The sequence below is a fragment of the Odocoileus virginianus genome, chromosome 8, assembly GCF_023699985.2.
Source record: "Odocoileus virginianus isolate 20LAN1187 ecotype Illinois chromosome 8, Ovbor_1.2, whole genome shotgun sequence".
In the NCBI taxonomy this organism is placed as follows: Eukaryota; Metazoa; Chordata; class Mammalia; order Artiodactyla; family Cervidae; genus Odocoileus; species Odocoileus virginianus.
This window is the reverse complement of record NC_069681.1, coordinates 37,406,486-37,433,874: the sequence shown is the minus strand read 5'-3', so window position 1 is coordinate 37,433,874 and position 27,389 is coordinate 37,406,486. Positions and strand designations below refer to the sequence as shown.

Below are 27,389 nucleotides of genomic sequence, written 5' to 3'. Positions count from 1 at the left end.
AGGCAAGAGTACTGGAGTGGGTTGCCATTGCCTTCTCCGACATTCCTTGGAATCAAGCTAAAAAACAATTTTCGTCCATGGTTTAACATCAGCCACTTATTGAAGGTGCTGGTTTGGAAGAAATGTTACCAATCATCTCTTCCCTAAGGCAAAAGTTAAAATCCTAAACCAGTGAGGTGGGGGACACTGAGGCTTCTCCCCTGAGTAAGACTTAGGGAAAGCAATTTTCTTTCCCAAAACTAAAGGTAGAAAACTGCAACACTTGCTGACCCTGCCAAACAGCCACTCCATCCCACAACCTACTTCTTCCCTCTAGTCACCCCTTGAAAGTCCCCTTCTCTCCTGTCAAAGAAAACCAAACACTCAACACAAATCCAAGTCATCAAAAGTAAATGCTATGACTCTCAACATCATTTCCTCCACAGACTTCTCAAAAGACAAAATGTCAAAACTTTAGAAATCTTTCAGGGGGGAGGAGCCAAGATGGCGGAGGAATAGGACGGAGAGACCACTTTCTCCCCTACAAATTCATCGAAAGAACATTTGAACGCTGAGCAAATCTCACAAAACAACTTCAGATCGCTAGCAGAGGACATCAGGCGCCCAGAAAACCAGCCCATTGTCTTCAAAGGGAGGTAGGACAAAATTTAAAAGATAAAAAGGGAGACAAAAGAGCTACGGACGGTGACCCGTCCCAGGAAGGGAGTCTTAATAGAGGAAGTTTCCAATCACCAGGAAACCCTCGCACTGGCGGGACTGGGGGAAGTTTTCGGCAATCTAACTGGGAGGAAAAATTAAATAAGGCCCACAGATTACGTGCCTAAAAGCAACTCCCAGCAGAAAAGTACCCCAGACGCCCGCACCCGCCAGCAACAAGCGGGGGCGAAACGGAGAGAAGCGGGCGGCATTGCTTAGGGTGAGGACCGGCCTGAAGACCCTGAGAGCAATCGGAGGGAGCTTCTTTAAACGGTGGGACAAAATTAACCGGCCGGAACACACTGCCTGCGGTTCGCGAAACAAAGGGACTGAGAAAGTCCTGAAAAGAGCCGGTCCGTCCCCGCTGGAGGTAGGAGGCAGGGGGAAGGGGAAAAGGGCAAACTCAGCCCCTGAGAAGCCACCCCCTCCCACACTGCAAACAGGCCCCCGGTTCCTATCTAAAGATTCCTGAGACCCGACTGGCGGCGCGCACTGGGGCCGCGGAGGGGAAAAGCGCGGCGTACCGGGGAGATTGCGCCCAAGCCCCTGGCTGCCTGGGCCGCTCGACGCGGAGGGAAAAGGCGCGCCACATCCGTAGAGAGTGTGCCCAGGCCTCTGGCTGCCTGGGCCGCTCAGGCCAGGAAAGGCACAAAACGCAGGCGCAACCGAATCCGCGCTTTTGTGGAGTACCGAAAACCGGAACCGCACTCAACGCAGGGCCCGCTCCATATAGAGCAGCCGGGAGCCTGAGCAGTGTAGACGGGGAAACACTGACACCCGTGAGCGGGGCAAACCCAGTGTGGCCGGTGAGTGCTAGCCACACGGAGCGGTATCTGTCTGCAGCGCCCCGCCCTCCCCGTAGCAGGACTAAACTGAACTAGCGAACCTAAATAAGACATCACCTCCGCCCGCCTGTGTCAGGGTGGAAATTAGACACCGAAGAGAAGCCAAAACAAAGGGAACCGCTTCAGAAAGGACTGGTGCAACAGACTAAAATCCCTGAAGGTAACACCGACTACACTGGAAGGGGCCTATAGATATCCAGAAGTGTAAGCTGGAAAGAGGAGCTATGTGAAATTGAACTGAACCTACACTGACCGCAACAACTCCAGAGGAATTCCTAGATATATATGTTTTTTTTGTTTTTTTTTTTTTTGTTTTTTTTTAATTTACAAGAAAAAAACATTTTTTTTCTTTCCTTTTTTTTTTTTAGTTTTTATTTTTTCTCTTTTATTATCTTTTAAAATTCCCTATTACTCCCCTATTGCTCCTTAACCTTCATTTTCATATATTTGTACGATTTTTTTAATTAGGAAAGGAAAATTTTTTTTTCCTTTTTCTTTATTTTTAATTTTTTTAAATTTTTTTGTTCTCTTTTATTTTCTTTTAAAATTCCCTATTACTCCCCCATTACTCCTTAACTTACACTTTCATATATTTTTACGATTTTTTTTAATCAGGAAAAAAAAAATTTTTTTTTTCTTTCCTTTTTTATATTTTTTATTTCTTCTCTTTTATTTTCTTTTAAAATTCCCTATTACTCCCCCATTACTCCTCAACTTTCATTTTCATATATTTATACGATTTTTTTAATTAGGAAAAAAAATTTTTTTTTTTCTTTTTCTTGTTTTTCTCTTCTATTTCCTTTTAAAGTCCTCTAATACTCCTCTATTGTTCCTTCATTTTCATTTTCATTTCACTATAACCTTGCCAAAAAAAAAAGAGAGAGAGAGAGAAACCCTATTTTTAAACCAAACTTCATATACTTTTCTAATTTTTTTGTGTGTTTTTGTTTTTGTTTTTAAATATTGTATTTCAAAGAGTCTAACCTCTACACTAGATTTTTAATCTTTGTTTTTCAGTATGTGATATAAATTTTGGACATTTAAGAAACCAATATTCAGTTCCCATTTCTATTTAGGAGTGTGGTGATTACTCTCCCACTTTTGACTCTCTGATTTCTACCTCAGAACACCTCTATTTCCTCCTTTCCCCTTCTCTTCCCAGTCCAATTCTGTGAATCTTTGTGGGTGTCTGGGCTACAGAGAACACTTTGGGAACAGATAACTGTGTAGATCTGTCTCTCTCCTCTTGAGTCCCCTTTTTCTCCTCCTGCTTACCTCTATCTCCTTCCTCCCTCTCCTATTCTTCATGTAACTATGTGAATCTCTCTGGTTGTCTCTCACGGTGGAGAATCTTTTCACCATTAACCTAGAAGTTTTATTATCAGTGCTGTATAGTTGGAGAAGTCTTGAGACAATTGGAAGAATAAAACTGAAATCCAGAGGCAGGAGACTTAAGCCCAAAACCTGAGAAAACCAGAAAACTCCTGACTACACGGAACATTAAGGAATAAGAGACCATCCAAAAGCCTCCATACCTACACTAAAACCAACCACCACCCAAGAGCCAATAAGCTCTAGTACAAGACATACCACACAAATTCTTTAGCAATGCAGGAACATAGACCTGAGTGTCAACATACAGGCTGTCCAAAGTCACACCTAACACAAAGACCCATCGCAAAACACATTACTGGACACTCCACTGCACTCCAGAGAGAAGAAATCCAATTCCACGCACCAGAACGCTGACACAAGCTTCCCTAACCAGGAAAACTTGACAAACCAATCGTCCAACCCCACCCACTGGGTGAAACCTCCACAATAAAAAGGAACCACAGACCACAAGAATATAGAAAGCCCACTCCAGACACAGCAATCTAAACAAGGTGAAAAGGCAGAGAAATACCCAACAGCTAAAGGAACATGAAAAAAGCCCACCAAGTCAAACTAAAGAGGAGGAAATAGTGAATCTACCTGAAAAAGAATTTAGAATAATTATAATAAAAATGATCCAAAATCTTGAAAACAAAATGGAGTTACAAATAAATAGCCTGGAGACAAAGATTGAGAAGATGCAAGAAAGGTTTAACAAGGACCTAGAAGAAATTAAAAAAATCAATTACAAATTAATAATGAAATAAATGAGATCAAAAACACTCTGGAGGGAACCATGAGTAGAATAACAGAGACAGAAGATAGGATAAGTGAGTTAGAAGATAAAATGGTGGAAATAAATGAAGCAGAGAGGAAAAAAGAAAAAAGAATCAAAAGAAATGAGGACAACCTCAGGGACCTCTGGGACAATGTGAAACACCCCAACATTCGAATCATAGGAGTCCCAGAAGAAGAAGACAAAAAGAAAGGCCATGAGAAGATACTCGAGGAGATAATAGCTGAAAACTTCCCGAAAGTGGGGAAGGAAGTAGCCACCCAAGTCCAAGAAACCCAGAGAGTCCCAAACAGGATAAACCCAAGGCGAAACACCCCAAGACACATATTAATCAGATTAGCAGAGATCAAGCACAAAGAACAAATATTAAAAGCAGCAAGGGAGAAACAACAAATAACACAGAAAGGGATTCCCATAAGGATAACAGCTGATCTATCAATAGAAACCCTTCAGGCCAGAAGGGAATGGCAGGACATACTTAAAGTAATGAAAGAGAATAACCTACAACCTAGATTACTCTACCCAGCAAGGATCTCATTCAGATATGAAGGAGAACTCAAAAGCTTTACAGACAAGCAAAAGCTGAGAGAATTCAGCACCACCAAACCAGCTCTTCAACAAATACTAAAGGATCTTCTCTAGACAGGAAACACAGAAAGGTGGTGTAAACGTGAACCCCAAACAACAAAATAAATGGCAATGGGACCATACCTATCAATAATTACCTTAAATGTAAATGGGTTGAACGCCCCAACCAAAAGACAAAGGCTGGCTGAATGGATACAAAAGCAAGACCCCTATATATGCTGTCTACAAGAAACCCACCTCAAAACAAGGGACACATACACACTAAAAGTGAAGGGCTGGAAAAAAATATTCCACGCAAACGGAGACCAAAAGAAAGCAGGAGTCGCAATACTCATATCAGATAAAATAGACTTTCAAATAAAGGCTGTGAAAAGAGACAAAGATGGACACTACATAATGATCAAAGGATCAATCCAAGAAGAAGATATAACAATTATATATGCACCCAACACAGGAGCACTGCAATATGTAAGGCAAATGCTAACGAGTATGAAAAAGGAAATTAATAGTAACACAATAATAGTGGGAGACTTTAATACCCCACTCACAACTATGGGTAGATCAACTGGACAGAAAATGAACAAGGAAACACAAACTTTAAAGGACACAATGGACCAGCTAGACCTTATTGACATCTATAGGACGTTTCACCCCAAAACAATCAACTTCACCTTTTTCTCAAGTGCACATGGAACCTTCTCCAGAATAGATCATATCCTGGGCCATAAATCTAGTCTTGGTAAATTCAAAAAAATTGAAATCATTCCAGTCATCTTTTCTGACCACAGTGCAGTAAGATTAGATCTCAATTACAGGAAAAGAATTATTAAAAATTCAAACATATGGAGGCTAAACAACACGCTTCTGAATAGCCAACAGATCATAGAAGAAATCAAAAAAGAAATCAAAACATGCATAGAAATGAATGAAAATGAAAACACAACAACCCAAAACCTATGGGACACTGTAAAAGCAGTGCTAAGGGGAAGATTCATAGCATTACAGGCCTACCTCAAGAAACAAGAAAAAAGTCAGGTAAATAACCTAACTCTGCACCTAAAGCAACTAGAGAAGGAAGAAATGAAGAACCCCAGGGTTAGTAGAAGGAAGGAGATCTTGAAAATTAGGGCAGAAATAAATGCAAAAGAAACAAAAGAGACCATAGCAAAAATCAACAAAGCTAAAAGCTGGTTTTTTGAAAAGATGGGCAAAACGGACAGACCATTGGCAAGACTCATTAAGAAACAAAGGGAGAAGAACCAAATTAACAAAATTAGAAATGAAAATGGAGAGATCACAACAGACAACACTGAAATACAAAGGATCATAAGAGACTACTACCAGCAGCTCTATGCCAATAAAATGGACAACTTGGAGGAAATGGACAAGTTCTTAGAGAAGTATAACTTTCCAAAACTGAATCAGGAAGAAATAGAAGATCTTAACAAACCCATCACAAGCAAGGAAATCGAAACTGTAATCAGAAATCTTCCAGCAAACAAAAGCCCAGGACCAGATGGCTTCACAGCTGAATTCTACCAAAAATTCAGGCAAGAGCTAACACCTATCTTACTCAAACTCTTCCAGAAAATTGCAGAAGAAGGTAAACTTCCAAACTCATTCTATGAGGCCACCATCACCCTAATTCCAAAACCAGACAAAGATGCCACCAAAAAAGAGAACTACAGGCCAATATCACTGATGAACATAGATGCAAAAATCCTTAACAAAATTCTAGCAAACAGAATCCAACAACATATTAAAAAAATCATACACCATGACCAAGTGGGCTTTATCCCAGGAATGCAAGGATTCTTTAATATCCGCAAGTCAATCAATGTAATACACCACATTAACAAATTGAAAGATAAAAACCATGTGATTATCTCAATGGACGCAGAAAAAGCCTTTGACAAAATTCAACATCCATTTATGATTAAAACTCTCCAGAAAGCAGGAATAGAAGGAACATACCTCAACATAATAAAAGCTATATACGACAAACCCACAGCAAGCATCACCCTCAATGGTGAAAAATTGAAAGCATTTCCCCTGAAATCAGGAACAAGACAAGGGTGCCCACTCTCACCACTACTATTCAACATAGTTTTGGAAGTGTTGCCCACAGCAATCAGGGCAGAAGAAGAAGTAAAAGGAATCCAGATAGGAAAAGAAGAAGTGAAACTCTCGCTATTTGCAGATGACATGATCCTCTACATAGAAAACCCTAAAGACTCCACCAGAAAATTACTAGAGCTAATCAATGAATACAGTAAAGTTGCAGGATATAAAATTAACACACAGAAATCTCTTGCATTCCTATACACTAACAATGAGAAAACAGAAAGAGAAATTAAGGAATCGATACCATTCACCATTGCAACAAAAAGAATAAAATACTTAGGAGTATATCTACCTAAAGAAACAAAAGACCTATACATAGAAAACTATAAAACACTGATGAAAGAAATCAAAGAGGACACAAACAGATGGAGAAATATACCGTGTTCATGGATTGGAAGAATCAATATTGTCAAAATGGCTATTCTACCCAAAGCAATCTATAGATTCAATGCAATCCCTATCAAACTACCAACGGTATTTTTCACAGAACTAGAACAAATAATTTCACAGTTTGTATGGAAATACAAAAAACCTCGAATAGCCAAAGTAACCTTGAGAAAGAAGAATGGAACTGGAGGAATCAACCTGCCTGACTTCGGACTATACTACAAAGCCACAGTCATCAAGACAGTATGGTACTGGCACAAAGACAGAAATATAGATCAATGGAACAGAATAGAAAGCCCAGAGATAAATCCACAAACCTATGGTCACCTTATCTTCGACAAAGGAGGCAAGGACATACAATGGAAAAAAGACAACCTCTTTAACAAGTGGTGCTGGGAAAACTGGTCAACCACCTATAAAAGAATGAAACTAGAACACTTTCTAACACCATGCACAAAAATAAACTCAAAATGGATTAAAGATCTAAATGTAAGACCAGAAACTATAAAAGTCCTAGAGGAGAACATAGGCAAAACACTCTCTGACATAAATCACAGCAGGATCCTCTATGACCCACATCCCAGAATTTTAGAAACAAAAGCAAAAATAAACAAATGGGACCTAATGAAACTTAAAAGCTTTTGCACAACAAAGGATACTATAAGTAAGGTGAAAAGACAGCTCTCAGATTGGGAGAAAATAATAGCAAATGAAGCAACAGACAAAGGATTAATCTCAAAAATATACAAGCAACTCCTCCAGCTCAACTCCAGAAAAATAAATGACCCAATCCAAAAATGGGCCAAAGAACTAAACAGACATTTCTCCAAGGAAGACATATGGATGGCAAAAAAACACATGAAAAGGTGCTCAACATCACTCATTATCAGAGAAATGCAAATCAAAACCACAATGAGGTACCATTATACGCCAGTCAGGATGGCTGCTATCCAAAAGTCTACAAGCAATAAATGCTGGAGAGGGTGTGGAGAAAAGGGAACCCTCTTACACTATTGGTGGGAATGCAAATTAGTACAGCCACTATGGAAAACAGTGTGGAGATTCCTTAAAAAGCTGGAAATAGGTCTGCCATATGACCCAGCAATACCACTTCTAGGCATACACACTGAGGAAACCAGATCTGAAAGAGACACGTGCACCCCAATGTTCATCGCAGCACTGTTTATAATAGCCAGGTCATGGAAGCAACCTAGATGCCCATCAGCAGACGAATGGATGAGGAAGCTGTGGTACATATACACCATGGAATATTACTCAGCCATCAAAAAGAATTCATTTGAATCAGTTCTAATGAGATGGGTGAAACTGGAACCCATTATACAGAGCGAAGTAAGCCAGAAAGATAAAGACCATTACAGTATACTAACACATATATATGGAATTTAGAAAGATGGTAACGATAACCTTATATGCAAAAAAAGAAAGACTCAGATATATAGAACAGACTTGTGGACTCTGTGGGAGAAGGCGAGGGCGGGATGTTTCAAGAGAACAGCATCGAAACATGTATATCTAGGGTGAAACAGATCACCAGCCCAGGTTGGATGCATGAGACAAGTGCTCAGGCCTGGTGCACTGGGAAGACCCAGAGGGATGGGGTGGAGAGGGAGGTGGGAGGGGGGACCGGGATGGGGAATACATGTAAATCCATGGCTAATTCATTTCAATGTATGACAAAAACCACTGCAATGTTGTAAAGTAATTAGCCTCCAACAAATAAAAATAAATGGAAGAAAAAAAAAAAAGAAATCTTTCAGGAACTTGACTTGGGAGCAAGCTTTTCCTTTTAAGCAATCCTTCCTTATTGACACAGAATAAACAACTGAAAGGCTTTCCTTGATAGCAGTCTTCTGTCTGTCTGAAGTCGAGGAAAGGATATGCAAGAGGAAGGGAAGGAAAATCCCAAACAAACACAAACAAAATTAACAAGCATTTTCTGCTCAACAAACTAGTGCCTGATGAGGATATATAGAGAAAGTTGTCCCCAATCCTCAAACAGATGTAACATTAAACCCTGACACTCCTGTCTTGTTCTGCACCCACACGTTCACAGGATACACCAACTGCCTCACCTTCCACAAGGTAATAGAAAGCTTCATCTACTACAGAGAAGAGATACTGTTAAGCTAAAGAATTGCACCAAGGATGATCAGATCAGAATAAGAGGATCCGTTCTCAAGAACACAAAATTTCACTGTTACATTTCTAGCAAGCCCTATCATTCACCCCTTGAGACTCTAAGAGTTTATGGAAGAGCCCTTCATATTGTACATTGTAAAACAGACTTTGTATAAACTTCACTGAGATAGAAATATGGAGGCTCACACAGAGAAACAAGAATGTCAGCCTAGGCATGGCCAAGGGCAATGCAGTGCTGCAGCCTGCAAACCTGGGGTTCTCCACCAGAAGCCCAGCACTAACATGTGTCATCCCAAAATGCCCTAAAACTTATGATTGGGAACCATTGTTGCCTGTTACTCAGCTCTCCTTTTGACCCTGATACCATTCTAATTACAACAGAAATAAGAGTAACCTCACCCGCTAAAGAGAATACTGATAGATGCAACAAATTCACCAAAAAGTAGTACAAAATAAAGGCACCTCATTATCATCTGATTGGATTTTTTTCTGCTGAGAGACAGTATTTAATAACCCAGTTGAGCAAACAGCCTCATTAAGGAATAATGCTGTGGACTTCCCTGGTGGTCCAGTGGTTAAGAATCTGGCTGCAAATGCAGGGGACACAGGTTCCATCTCTGGTCAGGGAAGATCCCACATGCCATGGAGCAACTAAGCCTGTGCTCCACAACTACTGAGCCACACGTGGTGATCACTACTGAAGCCATCACACCTAGAGCCTGTGCTCTGCAACCAGAGAAGCCACTGCTGTGAGAGGCCCGCTCACTGTAACTAGAGAAAAGTCCTTGCTCAGCAGTGAAGACCCAGTGCAGTCAAAATTATTATTATTATTATTTAAAGAGTAATGCCAGTGGTGAAGGACAGGGAAGCCTGGCGTGCTGCAGTCCATGGGGTAGCAGACACCGACACGACTGAGCGACTGAACAACAAATGCCAGTCCTGGCTCGTAGCTTCCACTGCTCTGTCTGCTCTTTTTTAAAATCTTATTTACTTGCTTGCTTATTTCTTTATTTTTGACTCTGCTGGGTCTTCGTTGACACACACGGCTCCTCCTTGCTGTGTGGGCCTCCTCTCGTTGCGGTGAGTGAGGGCTCCTCTCTAGTTTTGGCAGCCTTGCTCCTGGTTTCACTGGCTTCTCTTGTTCCAGAGCAGGGGCTCTAGAGCATGCAGGCTGCAGTAGGTGCACCAAGTGAGCTCAGGAGTTGCAGCTTGATGGGTCCTGAGGCATGTGGGATCTTAGTTCCTAAACCTTCTGGACAGCAGAAACAAGATAAAAGAATTGTTCCCATAAAGCCTTCATCTTTGACACCAACCTATAACCCAGTGAATAGCCTTTCCACAAAACAACTGGGAACATAGTTCTTATTCCTTCACAAGAATTCTGCATAACTGTGAAACTGTAAAAGATTTTTAAAACAGTCCAATATAATACCACAACAATCATTTCAAAGTTCTACGAGAGTCTCGGAGTCTCTGAAGCAGACATTTCTTGGTGGAGTCCTTGTTAGTCAAAGTCAACCTCCTGAAAGCACTTGACATTCGGGCTCACCTCTCGCTTCTTAGGGGAACTTATAGTTTCTCCGCTACATTTCCACAGATACTTGAAGTGTTTCTTGCCCAATTCTACCATCTCCGAGAAAAACTGAGTAACTCCCCGAGATGGCCCAAGCCACCACCTTAAATACCATCTCCAGCTAAACAAAGGTCGGCATGAGAAGTTAATAGGAAAGGCAGCTAAAATTAAAATGGCTGGGTTTGTTATGGAGATTTAAGTATTTTCCACTGACAAGATTCTTCTGTGATTTACAGACATCCTTCTCTTTTGGGTACTGGGAGGAAGACACCTTTACAAATGGAGATTTACCTCATCAACATAAATGTCCCTCACAGATAGGTAACATCTGCTCTGTCTTTAGAGTTTCTCCTATGTCTATTTCCCAAAAAAATAACCAGCTAAAAATAATCTTAGTGCCAAAATGCACATTCTGAGGTGACACTTTCTGCTACCCTTCAATCCTATTCAATGTTTGTAGTTTTGAAGTATTTGTGACACCTACAGAAAAAAAAAGAAAAGAAAACTCTGTAGGAAGCAGGTGACAGAGGAGCACAGAGCTGTTGTCAGAAAAACACCTCCTCTTGACTCTGAGTTTCAGTGGAGGCTGTGGGAGGAGAGAAAGCCTCAGGACAGAATGCAGAGAACACTGGCCTGGGAGTCCAAACACTGGGCTTCAGAAACCAGGTCAGCCACCTGCAAGTCACATGACCCAAAGCCCATCATGTGCCCACCTGCCCTCCAGGTCTTTGTTTACCTCAGGGAATTGTGAGACAACTGAGAGCCACAACAGCTCAGAGTACTCTAAAACCAACACTAAAAAACAAGTGTAAGCTATGATCATTTTTATGATATAAGTCCTGGGAAGAGACCTGCTCTATTCTTAATGGCAGAGGCTGGTTTCACAAAGGGCTTGGAAAGCTCAGTGCAGCTCATAGGCCACCATGCAGAACAACTCTTGAGAAAAGTCATTTTAAAAGCCAACATTTCTGGACAGCAATTTAAAGTTTCACTTCTAAGCAGTTTTGTTTTTTTTTTTTAATTTTTAACCATTATGAATGCAACCTTAAAAAAAAGAGGCACCTACTTCCCTGAGTTCTAAAAGAAAACAGAATAAGGGAGGAGTGCCGACAATGAGTGAAAAAGGTGAGGGAGATTAAAAGGTACAATCTTTCAGTTAAAAAATAAATAAGGCAATGTGATGTACAACATAGGGAATACAGTCAATAATATTGGAATAACTTTGTATGGTGACAGAGGACAACTAGACTTGCAGTGATCATTTTATCATGTATACAAATATTGAATCACTATGCTATATACCTAAAACTAATATAAGTCAATTATACTTCATATTTTTTATTTTTAATGGGAATAAAACCTTACATATGCTTTTTAAAAAATGAATTGAAAAGCATTCCCATCATTTAGGGGCATCACTGTGGATATTACTAACAACGAATGGTTAATGCTAAGCTGTCAAGAACCAGCAGGGTCCACACAGCAGGTCTGCTCTGCAGGTCCCCTTCTGCTTGGCTCAATGCCTCCTCCTCCTCTCCCTTGCTGTGTGGACTTCCGTGGTTGCTCTTACCCCACAGTAACTTTGCCACCAACAGCCACTTTTCAGCCTCCTGGGTTGAGTAAACTCAAGGGACACTTGGAAGAAAGGGTTGAGAAATAAAGGCAAATGCCCGCTACAGCTCTTGGGGAACCAGGGAACCAGCCCTGAGTCAAGGCAGAAAGCCCACTGTGGGACTCAGAGGATTCTGCTTACTTCCTGCCCATCAGCTGAGCTCCAAAGTGAAGATTTACACAAACATGTGCCTCCTACCGCCTCCACCTAGACCAGAGACCATCAGCAAAAGTGGTCTTGGACAAACAACAAGTGACTGGACAAGGCCAGGCCATTTCTAATGTTCCTGGGAAGAGGACATAACCCCCGGCTGCTCCTCCCCTCTCAAACAAAAGGACTGGATAAACCCACTCTGGCTCTCTGAGGTCACCCCACTTACACACCAGAAGTGGAGACCTCACCTCTCAGAGAGAAGCGCTGATGACCTGGGGAGGTGGTCTCTGTGACTCAGGCCCAGGCAGAGGTTTCAGGCTCCTCCTCTCCACCCTGAGGGCCCTGGGCAGGTGGAGACCTGTCCTCCCCACCCACATTCCCCTTGGAGGTGTACAGAGGCGGGGCCAGACTTGCTGAGAACTTGCTGCCTGTTCTGTTCTAATTAGGGGTGACTTGCAAGTGCCCCAGGTTCAATATCGTCCTGATACTTGTTTCCCCAAGCATTACTGTCACTTCTCAATTCTCATGGGACAGAGGGTCACATACCTTGAAATCCTAACCCCAAAATCCTCACCTTGGACTGGCATCGCAGTGCCTCTTCCCACTGGTGCTGCCAGGAGTACCTGCATTGTGGTTGATCAGAGCACTGTCTGGGAACCATGGATAGAGAATCCTGAGCTGAGTTTAGATCTTCCACCATACAAAATAAAAAACCACTTAGGGGTGGTAATGAGAGGAAAGATGGTTTCTTAGAGGGCTCCTGGCACCTAGAATGCACGGTCACCTGGAATCTACCCTCAATTACAATCCCCAATCTGACTTCCTACTCTAGGAAGTTCTTAGCATCCTGTTTATTCACTTCAGGCCAAGTTCAGGATGCATGTGTCTTGAGAACTGTAGACAAAGCTCTCAAGATGAGGCTTCCTGGGAATTCCCTGATGGTCCAGTGATTAAGATGCTTTACTTTCATTCCACGGCCAAAGTTAAATCCCTGGTTGCAGAACTAATATCCCATGATTCACACAGCCAAATTTAAAAGAATTTTAAAATAAATTTTTAAACAATGAGCATTTCTGACACTGGACAAGCTATAAGTCATTGAGATGGTCAGGATGGTAAGTCAGAGTGCCTGAGATATAATGTCCCTCTGTCCTTTATGTTTTGTGAGACCATGGGCACACTGTGGAATTTCTTGGCACTCCGTGTCCTCTATTCTAAAATGAGGATAATATTAATCAGGAAGGTGGATTCCTCTAGCTCCATTCTTCTTCCTCAAGACTGCTTTGGCTATTCAGGGTCTTTTGTGTTTCCATATTAATTGTGAAATTTTTTGTTCTAGTTTTACGAAAAATGTCATTGGTAATTTGATAGGGATCACATTGAATCTGTAGCTTGCATTTGGTAGTACAGTCATTTTCACAATATTGATTCTTCCTACCCAGAAACATGGAATATCTCTCCAGCTGTTTATGTCATCTTTGATTTCTTTCATTAGTGTCTTTTAATTTTCTGTGTACAGTTCTTTTGTCTCCCTAGGTAAGTTTATTTCTAGACATTTAAATCTTTTTGTTGTAATGGTAAATGGGATTGATTCCTTAATTTCTCTGATTTTTCATTGTTAGTATAGAGAAATGCAAATGATTTCTGTGTATCAATTTTAGATCCTGCAACTTTGCTAAATTCACTGATTAGCTCTAGTAATTTTCTGATACTAACTTTAGGGTTTTCTATACAGTGTCATGTCATCTGCAAACAGTGAGCACTTTACTTTTTCTTTTCTGATCTGAATTCTTTTATTTCTTTTTCTTCTCTGATAGCTGTAGCTAGGACTTCCAGAACTATGTTGAATAATAATGGTGAACGTGGACACCCTTGTCTTGTTCCTGATCTTAGGGCGGATGCTTTCAGTTTTTCACCATTGAGAATAATGTTTGCTGTAGGCTTATCACACATGGCCTTTAATATGTTGAGGTAGGTTCCTTCTATGCCCATTTTTTGAAGAGTTTTAATCATAAATAGGTGCTGAATTTTGTCAAAGGCTTTTTCTGCATCTATTGAGATGATCATATGGTCTTTATCTTTCAATTTGTTTATATGGTGTATCACATTGATCAATTTGCTTATATTGAAGAATCCTTGCATTCTTGAAATAAATTTAACTTGATCATGATGTATGAGCTTTTTGATGTGTTGCTGAATTCTGTTTGCTAAAATTTTGTTGAGGATTTTTGCATCTATGTTCATCAGTGATATTGGCCTGTAGTTTTCTTCGTGTTGTTTTTGTCTGGTTTTGGTATCAGAGTGATGGTGGCCTCGTAGAATGAGTTTGGAAGTGCTTCTTCCTCTGCAATTTTTTGAGAATTTTAGAAGGATAGGCATTAGCTCTTCTCTAAGTGTTGATAGAATTCTCTTCTGAAGTCATCTGGTCCTGGGCTTTTGTTTTTTGGGAAATTTTTGATCACAGCTTCAACTTCAGTGCTTGTAATTGGGTTGTTCATAATTTCTATTTCTTCCTGGTTCAGTCTTGGAAGATTGAACTTTTCTAAGGATCTGTCCATTTCTTCCAAGTTATCCATCTTATTGCCATTAGTTATCCATAGTAGTCTCCTATAATTCTTCGTATCTCTGCATCCTCTGTTGTAACCTCTCCTCTTTCATTTCTATTTTTTTTATTTGATTCTTTTTCCTTTATGAGTTTGAATAAAGATTTGCCAATTTTATCTTCTCAAACAACAAGCTTTTAGTTTTATTAATCTTTACTATTGTTTCTTTCATCTTTTTCATGTATTTCTGCTCAGATCTTTATGATTTCTTTCCTTCCACTAATTTGGGAATTTTCTTGTTCTCCTTTTTCCAATTGTTTTAGGTGCAAAATTAGGTTGTCTATTGGATGCTTTTATTGTTTCCTGAGATGGGATTATATTGCTATAAACTTCCCTCTTAGAACTGCTTTTGCTGCATCCCATAGGTTTTGAGTTGTTGTGTTTTCACTGTCATTTGTTTCTAGAAATTTTTTTATTTCTTCAGTAACCTGTTGGTTATTTAGAAATGTAGTGTTTAATCTCCATGCGTTTGTGCTTCTTAGAGTTTTTGTTTTTGTTTTTTTCTTGTAACTGATATCTAGTCTCATAGCATTGTGGTCAGAGAAAATGCTTGATACGATTTCAATTTTCTTAAATTTACTGGGGTTTGATTTGTGACACGAGGTGTGGCCTATCCTGAAGAATGTTCCATGTGCACTTGAGACGGTGAATTCTTCTGCATTTGGATGGCATGTCCTCAAGATATCAATGAGATCCATCTCATATAATGTATCATTTAAGACTTGTGTTTCCTTATTAATTTTCTGTTTTGATGATCTGTCCATTGATGTGAGTGGAGGTTTAAATCTCCTACTATGATTGTGTTACTGTCAACTTCTCCTTTTATGTCTGTTAGCGGTTGTCTTATGTCTGTTAGCGGTTGTCTTATGTATTGAGGTGCTCCCATGTTGGGTGCACAGATATTTACAATTGTTATGTCTTCCTCTTGGATTGATCCCTTGATCATTATGTAGTAACCTTCCTTATCTCTTGTAATCTTCTTTAAGGTCTACTTTGTCTGGTATGAGGATTACTACTTCAGCTTTCTTTTGCTTCTCACTTGCATGAAACATTTTTCCATCCTCTCACTTTCAGTCTATATGTGTTCTTGGGGCTGAAGTGGGTTTTTTGTAGACAGCACATATATGGGTCTCATTTTTGGATCCATTCAGCCAGTCTGTGTCTTTTGGTTGGAACATTGAATCCATTTAAAGTAATTATTGATAAATATGTTCCTATTGCCAGTTTCTTAATTGTTTGGGGTTGATTTTGTAGATCTTTTTTCTTCTGTTGTATTTCTTGACTATATAAGGCCGTTCAACACTTGCTGTAAAGCTGGTTTGGTGGTACTGAATTCTCTCAACTTTTGCCTGTCTGAAAAGCTTTTGATTTCTCCATCAGTTTTGAATGAGACCCTTACTGGGTACAGTAATCTTGCCTGCAGATTTTTCCCTTTCAGTACTTTAAATATATCAGTACTTTAAATATATCCTTAAATATATCCTTTAAATATATCCAGTACTTTAAATATACTTTAAATATACCTTCTGGCCTGCAGAGTTTCTGCTGAAAGATCTGCATTACTTGCTGATTCTCCCTTGCTGCTTTTCTTTCTTTGTGTTTACTCTTTGTTAGCTTGATTAATAGGTGTCTTGGCATGTTTCTCCTTGGATTTATCCTGTATGGGACTCTTTGTGCCTCTTGGACTTGATTGATTGTCCTTTACCATGTTCAGGAAATTTTCAACTATAATCTCTTCAAAAATTTTTCATATCATTTTTCTTCTTTTTCTGGAACCCCTATAATTTGAACGTTGCATTTGATATTGTCCCAGAGGTGTCTGCGACTATCCTCAGTTCTTTTCATTCTTTTTACTTTATTCTGCTCTTCAGAAGTTATTTCCACTATTTTCTCTTCCAGCTCATGGATTCATTCTTCTGCTTCAGATATTGATTCCTTCTAGAGTACTTTTAATTTCAGTATTTGTGTTGTTTGTCTCTGTATGTTTATTCTTCAATTCTTCTAGGTCTTTGTTAATTGATTCTGGCATTTTCTCAATTTTGTTTTCAAGGTTTTTATCATCTTTACTATCATTATTCTGAATTCTTTTTCAGGGAGTTTGCCTATTTCCTCTTGACTTATTTGGACTTCTGTTTTTTCTAGTTTGTTTCTTCATTTGTGTAGTATATTTCTGCCTTTTCATTTTTTTTTAAACTTATTGTGCTTGAGGTTTCCTTTCCCCAGGTTTGAATTCTTTCTTCCTTTTATTTTCTGCCCTCCTAAGGTTGGTCCAGTGGTTTGTGTAAGCTTCGTATAGGGTGAGATTTGTGCTGAGTTTTTGTTTGTTTTTCCTCTGATGGGCAATGATGAGTGAGGTGGTAATCCCGTCTGCTGATGATTGGGTTTGTATGTTTGTTTTGTTTGTTGTTTAGGTGAGGCATCCTGCACACTGGTGCTACTGGTGGTTCGGTGATGCCAGGTCTTATATTCAAGTGGTTTCCTTTGTGCGAGTTCTCACTATTTGATACTCCCTAGGGTTAGTTCTCTGGTCGGCTAGGGTCTTGGAGTCAGTGCACCCACTCCAAAGGCGGAGGTCTTGATCTCGAGTTTTGTGTGGGGTCTATATATTCTTTTCCACTCATCAGGTACTCCTGTCTACTCTCAGCTGGTGTTCTGCCTGCACTTCTGTGTCTGAAGGTGTATTCCTGATGTATCCATGGAAAGACATGCACTCCAGGTCCACCTACTCCTCCGCCATCTTGTTCTCCACTACTAGTACTTCTAACACTACAGAAGATGAGCCCCCAGATTTACCAGGTCCTCAACTTCCCACTTCTCTGCCATGACCACCCAACAAACAACCTCCTGAAAGAGGGGCCAGGGCTCTACCAGTTGCACTTATACAGCCCCAAGCCTGGCCTTCCTAGATCCCCAGCAGAAGTGTTACTGGGGCTGAACAACTTTGAAATCAACACTCCACCCTGCCCTCACAAGGCAGTGCAGTATCTCAGTGGTCAATGCCCTCTAAAAGTTGGCACTCCACCCCACATACCTGTCCCCACTATCTGACACAATGGTCAGCCCACCTTTGTCATCAAGGTCTCCATCTCCCAGGACCACTCAGCCACCTGTGAGCTGACAGATTCTCTGGCCTCTCCAATTGTGTGGGGCAGACTTCACCTACCCTGCTGCCTGCTGCCCACAGTGCCCTTTGGTACAACACAGCCTTTAAACAAGAGTCACAGCCCCCAACCCTAAACCACCTGGCCCACCCACTTTATCCCCAACACAATGGACTGATGACAACTCACCAACTTCTCCACCCCTTTCACAGCACTTGCATCTTCCATCCCTCCTGCTCTCACACACTCACAGGCCACCCATGTCCCTATGGCAGCACTAAGGGACCACTGAGAGCATGAGCCACCCAAGTGGGTCTGCAGACCTTGATCAGGCTCAGCCAGAATAGGTGGGCTGATGGCATTGTGTCCCCAGGTTGGAACTGTCTCTCTGGAGGATCTTGACTCAGGATCTTCAGGGTCATTAAGGTCACTGACCTCACTGCTTTCTGTCTCTGGTTTTCTATTGCACATCCCCTCCTACATCTTCTGCAAATGCCAGGCTACCAGGATTCCCATTCAAGCAGGAAACCAACCCCACATCCAGGGACAGAAACCAGCATGGATGGTGCATGGTGTCTCCGCAATTCAGTGATGAAGCTGGAGCTCCTCATCACAGGGAACTCTGGCCTGGGTGACCCAGCCTACAGGGAAGGAGGCAGACCAGGGAAGGGTGTGCTCCTGGGAGCTCCTCCATCTGGGCTCCAAGCCTGATGGAGGACCATGGGTTCGGCTTCACAGGAAGGGGAGAGGTGACGATCATGTCTTAGGAAAGCATTTATCAGATGTGAATTGAGCAATTTAACAATTACTTGCTGAGCACCTGTAAAATGTCTTATGTTATTCAGGCTCTGGTCCAACTTTGCTTCCTCCAAACCACATTTCTTGAGTTTGTAGGATATTCTTTTGGTCAAGGGTCACTTTCAGCATTTATGTCATTTACTGAGCACCAATAATATCCTAATATGGTATAAAATGTCTTTTACAAAAAATAAATAAATAAAATGTCTTTTACACCATACTAGGTAAGGACAGAAAAGGTATGAACCTAATAGAAGCAGAAGATACTAAGAAGAGGTGGCAAGAATACACAGAACAACTGTACAACAAAAGATCTTCACGACCCAGATAATCACGATGGTGTGATCACTCACCTGGAGCCAGACATCCTGGAATGTGAAGTCAAGTGGGCCTTAAAAAGCCTCACTAAGAACAAAGCTAGTGGAGGTGATGGAATTCCAGTTGAGCTATTTCAAAATCTGAAAGATGATGCTATGAAAGTGCTGCACTCAATATACCAGCAAATTTGGAAAACTCAGCAGTGGCCACAGGACTGGAAAAGGTCAGTTTTTCTTCCAATCCCAAAGAAAGGCAATCCCAACGAATGCTCAGACTACCACACAATTGCACTCATCTCACATGCTAGTAAAGTAATGCTCAAAATTCTCCAAACCAGGCTTCAGCAATACGTGAACCGTGAACTTCCAGATGTTCAAGCTGGTTTTAGAAAAGGCAGAGGAAACAGAGATCAAATTGCCAACAACCCATGGATCATCGAAAAAGCAAGAGAGTTCCAGAAAAACATCTATTTCTGCTTTATTGACTATGCCAAAGCCCTTGACTATGTGGATCACAATAAACTGTGGAAAATTCTGAAAGAGATGGGAATACCAGACCACCTGACCTACCTCTTGAGAAACCTGTATGCAGGTCAGGAAGCAAGAGTTAGAACTGGACATGGAACAATAGGCTGGTTCCAAATAGGAAAAAGAGTGCCTCAAGGCTGTATATTGTCACCCTGCTTGTTTAACTTATATGCAGAGTACATCATGAGAAATGCTGGGCTGGAAGAAGCACAAGCTGGAATCCAGATTGCTGGGAGAAATATCAGTAACCTCAGATATGCAGATGATACCACCCTTATGGCAGAAAGTGAAGAGGAACTAAAAAGCCTCTTGATGAAAGTGAAAGAGGAGAGTGAAAAAGTTGGCTTAAAGCTCAACATTCAGAAAACTAAGATCATGGCATCCAGTCCCATCACTTCATGGCAAATAGATGGGGAAACAGTGGAAACAGTGGCAGACTTTATTTTGGGGGTCTCCAAAGTCACTGTAGACAGTGATTGCAGCCATGAAAGTAAAATATGCTTACTCCTTGGAAGGAAAGTTATGACCAACCTAGACAGCATATTAAAAAGCAGAGACATTACTTTGCCAACAAAGGTCCATCTAGTCAAGGCTATGGTTTTTCCAGTGGTCATGTATAGATGTGAGAGTTGGACTGTGAAGAAAGCTGAGCACCGAAAAATTGATGCTTTTGAACTGTGGTGTTGGAGAAGACTCTTGAGAGTCCCTTGGACTGCAAGGGGATCCAACCAGTCCATCCTAAAGGAGATCAGTCCTGGGTGTTCATTGGAAGGACTGATGCTGAAGCTGAAATGCCAATACTTTGGCCACCTGATGCAAAGAGCTGACTCATTGGAAAAGACCCTGATGCCGGGAGGGACTTGGGGCAGGAGGAGAAGGGGAGACAGAGGATGAGATGGCTGGATGGCATCACCAACTCGATGGACATGAGTTTGAGTGAACTCCAGGAGGTGGTGATGGACAGGGAGGCCTGGCGTGCTGCAATTCATGGGGTCACAAAGAATCGGACATGACTGAGCGACTGAACTGAACTGAGGTATATGGTATAAAATGTCTTTTCCTTCCAGAACACTGTGTTTTAACCCATTAAAAGGAAAATAGTTAATCCCTGGAGGTCCAGTCCTTTAAGCATCTGTCCATCCTAAAGATAAACAAAAATGCTGGGCTACATCATGATTTCTAGACATTTTATCCTCTGATCTTAAACTACTGGCCTCTCTCCCCACAGGTCTCATCCATCTCAGTACTGACCTGCATATAGTAAAAAGCAATGCACAGTATATAAAAGCTTTTACCTCAAGAAGTATAAAAATTCCCCAAACTAAATAGGATTTCCAGTGACACTTTATGATTGCTTTTGTTAAAGAAGGCTCCCGTGCATCTTTCTCAGCTTTTGAAACTTCTTGATCCCAGTACCTGTGATGAGAAACAAAGTACAGTAAAAACCACTACATATTTAAAGTAATTAGCCTTCAACTAAAATAAATTTAAAAACAAAATAAAAGAACAACATGTCCACCAGACAAAACAGGGAGGTGGCAGAGTGGAGGATAAGCCTTTACTACAGGGCACTCTGTGGCTGCCCCATAAATGCTGGCTAATTGTTAACTGGGTGCCTGAAACATGAGTAGTGCAGACCCTGAAGCACTAGAAAAACAGGCCTTGAGGGAAAAGTCTCAGTCTCAGAAAACAAGTTCCTGCCAAGCCTTTGCTGGATTCACAGGGTCATGAGCAGCTCAGGAGGGCAGACCCCCTCCTCCAGGGACCCCACCTCCAGGGACAGAGTTCAGCCTCCAGGGTCGTGGCTGCAGGTTCTCTCCACTTCCACAAATGCACAGAGAATACAGGCTCCCCAGGTTCCAAAGTGTGTTAAGCCCAGGGTCAGCCTGAGGGGGGTGAGTGTGCCATGTCAGGGGAAGGAGGCTCAGGAGAACCCAGAGGAAGGCAAAGCTCCCCCCAACACAACTTTAGCCACACGTGGAAATTCTCAGTCTTCCTCCCCTTCTCCCTGATGCCTGTGCTCACCCTTGTAGTTCTTCTCCAAGGTGCTGAGAGCGATCTTCCGGAAGCACAGAGTACATGTCATCTTCTTCTAATCTTCGTTCGTGACCAATTTTAAACAAGGGGGTTAGCCACCTGTTAAAAATTAAGAGAAATGGAGAGTTGCAGGTATACAAATCACACATATCTGTCTAATTAAGTCCTAATTCATGAGCTTTGTATTAACAAAAAAGAAGAAGAGAGAAATGGAAGAGTAAGAATCAATATAGTGAAAATGAGTAAACTATCCAAAGCAATCTACAGATTCAACACAATCCCTATTAAGCTACCAATGGTATTTTTCACAGAACTAGAACAAATAATTTCACAATATGTATGGAAACACAAAAGACCTCAAATAGCCAAATCAATCTTGAGAAAGAAGAATGCAACTGGAGGAATCAACGTGCCTAACTTCAGACTACACTACAAAGCTACAGTCATCAAGACAGTATGATACTGGCACAAAGACAGAAATATAGATCAATGGAACCAAATAGAAAGCCCAGAGATAAATCCATGCATCTATGGACACCTTATTTTTTACAAAGGAGCAAAAATATACAATAGAGAAAAGACAGTCTCTTCAACAAGTGGTTCTGGGAAAACTGGTAAACTACATGTAAAAGAATGAAACCAGAACACTATTGAACACCATACATAAAAATAAACTCAAAATGAATTAAAGACCTAAATGCAAGACCAGAAGGTATAAAATAATTAGGGGAAAACATAGACAGGCTCTCTTCAACATAAATCACAGCAAGATCCTCTATGACCCACCTCCCAGAATAATGGAAATAAAAATAAACAAAAAGGACCTAATTAAACTTAAAACTTTTGCACAACAAAGTAAACTTTAAGCAAGGTGAAAAGACAGCCTTCAGAATTGGATAACCCAGAGGGATGGGATGGGGAGGGAGGTGGGAGGGGGGTCCAGGATGGGGAACATATGTAAATCCATGGCTGATTCATGTCAATGTATGGCAAAAACCACTACAATATTGTAAAGTAATTAGCCTTCAACTAATAAAAATAAATGGGGAAAAAAAACAGAATGGGATAAAATAATAGCAAACAAAACAACTGACAAAGAATCTCCAAAATATACAAGCAGCTCATGCAGCGCAACATCAGAAAAACTAACAACCCAATCAAAAAGTGAGCAAAAGACCAAAACAGACATTTCTCCAAAGAAGATATACAGATGATTAATAAACATGTGAAAAGATGCTCAACATTACTCATTGTTAGAGAAAGACAAATCAAAACCACAATAAGGTATAATCTCACACTGATGAGAATGGCCATCATCAAAAAAGCCTACAAACAATAAATGCTGGAGAGGGTATGAAGAAAAGGGAACCTTTACACTGTTGGTGGGAATGCAAACTGGTACAGCCACTACTGGAGAACAGTGTGGAGATTCCTTTAAAAACTGGAAATAGAACTGCCATATGAACCAGTAAATCCCACTGGTGGGCACACACTTCAAGGAAACCAGAACTGAAAGAGACACATGTACCCCAGTGTTCACTGAAATACTATTTACAATAGCTAGGACATGGAAGCAACCTAGATCTCCATCAGCAGATGAATGGATAAGGAAGTTGTGGTACATATACACAGTGGACTACTACTCAGCTATAAAAATGAACACATTTACATCAGTTCTAATGAGGTAGATGAACCTGGAGCCTATTATACAGACTGAAGTAAGTCAGAAAGAGAAAGCCAAATCCTGTGTATTAACACATATATATGGAATTTAGAAAGACGGTACCAATGACCCTACATGCTTGGCAGCAAGGGAGACACAGATGTAAAAAACAGACTTTTGGACTCAGCGGGAAAAGGCAAGGGTGGGATGACATGAGAGAATAGCATTGAAACATGTATATCACCATATGTCAAATAGATGGCCAGTGCAAATTCAATGCATGAAACAAGGCATCCAAAGCCAGTGCTCTAGGACAACCCAGAGGGATAGGGTAGGAAGAGAAGTGGGAGGTGGGTTCAGGATCAGGGGGACACACATATACCTGGGGTATATACACACATATATACCTGGGGTCAATTCATGTTGATGTATGACAAAAACCATTATAATATTATAAAGTAATCATCCTCTTAAAATAATTTTAAAAATAATTAGATATGTGTTTACACACACACACATGTATGTATACGCCCTAATTCTATACAATGAGAGGCCCTGGAAGTAATGACATACTGGTAGCAAAGAGCATTCCAGTCCTTAGATCTTGGGGTTCTGTTTTTTTTTAACATACACAATTACATTTTCTTTCTTGTGGTGAGAATTTTTAAGGTCTAATCTCTTGGCAGCTTGCAAATATGCATAGAGTATTATTAACTATAGTTGCCACACCAGACATTACATCTCCATAGCTTATTTATTTTATAACTGGAAATTTGTGTCTTTTGGCCTCCTTCACCCAGATATTAACTTTTTGATACCCTTCTTCCCTAAAAGGAACCAAGGCTCCTCATTGAAGAAATGGCTGGTTCCAAGGTCAGAGCAGTTTATGTAAGCACCTGATAATTAACTTTTTTGATTGTAATATAAAGGCCAGACATTAAGCTTTGGAGACATCCATGTCAAAGACAGCCACCTCCAATGAACACGTGCCAGCTACACAACTAGATAAAGAGCCAGGCCACCCCACCCATGAAGTTCCCGCTTGTAGAAAGCTCTGGTTGACCTGATAACAGACCATCTTGCTGACTGCTTGCTTCTCCCTTCTCACATTTTATTTACCACTCCTGTGTTTTAAATTCACCAATAAAAAGTGAACTTTCAAAACCCTAGACACCCCACCCTCAACCCCCAAAAGGCAGAACCCCAGGTCCAGACTTACTCACATGCCCTCTCTCTATCCAGGACCTGTGTCACCCCAGGTGTGCCCGGTACCCTCCACAACATGTGAGTGAGTAATACACCTCGTCATTTCAAAGTCCCCTGATGGTTGTTGCTGACACGTGTCTCACAATCATAAGAACCACAAGAGCCAGTCCAGCCACAACGTTGGCTCCAAAAGGAGAATTTCTGTGGGGTCTGCTCATAACTAGTATGAGCCCTGATGAGCAGAGCCCCAGACATTCCCAGCAAAAGCCTCATGGACTACAGGCTGAGACCAACAGGCAGAAAAAGAAAAGTTGTCCAAGATGGGACAACTTGCACCATAAAACTAGGAAGCCCTGAAAGAACCATGAGGATGTGTAGAAAGGACAGAGAAGCCAGGTTAAACGGCTTTTGTTAGACGAATCTGGGATACATTGAGAATCAAAACAAATAAATGGCAATGAAACACAACAGATTAAATAATAAAAGGATCCATGAATCAGTACTGCTACATAAACAGGAGAGAGGAATGCTCTTGCAAACAGACACAAACAAACATAAGGGGAGCAGTGGAATCAGAAAATTATCAATGGAAGTTAAAACCAGTGGGTGAAAGTTTGACATGGAAGATGGTATCCATATAATCTAAAATTCTCTCTCTGCAAATCACTTATTATAAAGGGAAAAACAGTAACTATACACAGGATAACCCTCAAACTCTGTTCAAATCCATTAGGCATTATTTAAATGGTAATAAAATGTAGAGATAGCCCAAAGATTAACACCATTTTCCTGACCTTGCCAGGGTAAGGAAATTTTCAAGTTGGGACAATAACCTGTGAAACCAGAGACCACATTTCTTTTTTTCCATTATTCCTAGGAAAATATTTGTTCAGAGTTGATGCTCAAGAATTGTTTATTGAATGTATGAATGTCCATGAATCATTAAAGAAGCAATAAGAGAGACTGAGCTTCAGCTTTTGCAAACTCTGGTAGGTCGGCACCTCCAAAGAACCCCAATCCAGGACTCAGAAGACTGGATCCTAACCCCAACAATGACACTGAGGACCCAGGGCCTCAGCTGTGCCTACCCGCCCCACTTCTCCACTCCAGGTCAGCATCTCAGTGATGCTTAGTATGCCTTACTATGTCTCAATTTCCTTCCAAAACAAAAGTATAAGTCTGTGAGCTTTACCACTAAACAGGTTTGAAACATGTTAGGCCATTTACGCTACAGTCGTTCCCCACAGAAAACACTCAGGGAATTACCACTGGAACATGCCCAGATGATGACACTCTGCCCCCACACTAGCACAGGATGAAAAGAGTTCTGAAAATTGTTTGCAAAATAACGTGAATGTACTTAACAACACTAAACTATATGCTTTAAAATGGCCAAGATGGTAAATTTTATGTTGTGTGCATTTTCCACAATTTTTAAAAATGTAATGAGAACAAATTGCACATGATGCACCTCATTTGGAAATCTTCTTGTGTTAGAGTCTAGACTTTATCACTTTCTGGTTGTATGGCCATGAACTAGCCACATAATGTCTCAGTATTAGCCTCTGGAAAATGAGGAGAACATGTGGAGACAACACCTCCCAAGGCTGCTGAGGGGATCACCTGAGAAGACAGTGTTGCTCTAAACAGGACAACATCTCACCAGACAAAGAACAGCTGTCACCATGACAGAGATCCTGAGTAATCCCATTGGGCCCCAGTAGAAAATCTCTGATAATTGACAGAGGCAGTTACAATGGCAGAGCCCGACAGGAAGAACAAAGATGCTGCTTCTTTCCTGACAAAGACTCAGCAGTGAAAAACCATGGACTCTTGTTTAACAGACCTCCCAACTTCCTTTTCCATCTATGATAGTGATCTCTTTCCCTTGCCCTTTGGGGACTTGCATGTGAATCTCCACAATTGTAAACCTCAAACTACAATGCTATGATGATCCCATAAGCCTATCTCTTCTGGAGAAATATCTGATACCCTATTTGTTTCATGTCAACAGAGAGAAAGGGGGGTCAACATGATCAGGGGACCCCTGGAAGACTCAGAAAGGCAACTTATTCCCTTGACACATCTGAATAGATTTCTAGTTGACACTTCTCAGGCTGATGAAAGGCAGGACTATAAAGATTTTTTTTAAAAATCAAGAAAAAGCTACAAGAGATAAATTTGTTAGGCAGTTTAGGTTGCCAGAAGGATGCACCACACCTTTGGGTGTTCTACATCTTGCTTGAGGCTGTAGTTATTGTATAAAATTACCAAATCTCATCAAACTAAAGGCTTACAGGGAACAGGTCAAGGCCAAAGAGCCCTGCAGAGCTCACCCAGCCTCAATCTACAACATGTGGATCTCTGACTGTTAATGAAGAATAATAAGTGGTATTCTGAAAATGGTGCAAAGAATCCTAGTTTGAAATTAGACATTTCTATGCATTCACAATCGTTCGTTACTGATGGCCTAACAGGACCAACCTCCCTAAACTATCTCATCGCTTGGCCAGTTCACATCCCCCTCATGTCATCAGCTTCTCTGACAAGAATCTCTGGAGAGCCTTACTTGACACCAGTGGCAGTTTCCATATCCACACTCATTTTGCAAAGGGACTGAGATGCGGCCGGTGTCAGTGAACCAAGGATGTAACCATTCCCTGATGGGCCAAATGCATCTGGCCCAAGACCCTGCTCCACCCTTATCTCTGGGGACACTCACCCCAACCTGCTGGTCTCTGGGATGAGGGTGGAGAGAAATGCAGAGCACACTCCAGAGGGCTGCAGTGCAGGACAGCAGGGACATTGCAAGGGAGAGTCTCAGCAGA

General features: G+C 41.1%; 1 protein-coding gene across 1 annotated transcript in view; it reads right to left on the bottom strand.

The window, feature by feature from the left end:
• Window positions 1–21,762, bottom strand: part of LOC110142410 (ATP-binding cassette sub-family C member 4-like) — a 176,119-nt gene extending 154,357 nt beyond the window's left edge. Inside the window, 2 exon segments of the mRNA XM_070471513.1 lie at window positions 20,951–21,071; window positions 21,681–21,762. Of these exon segments, the coding sequence (XP_070327614.1) occupies window positions 20,951–21,071; window positions 21,681–21,736 (177 nt within the window). The 5' untranslated portion in view covers window positions 21,737–21,762.
• Between the last annotated feature and the right edge of the window lie 5,627 nt (window positions 21,763–27,389).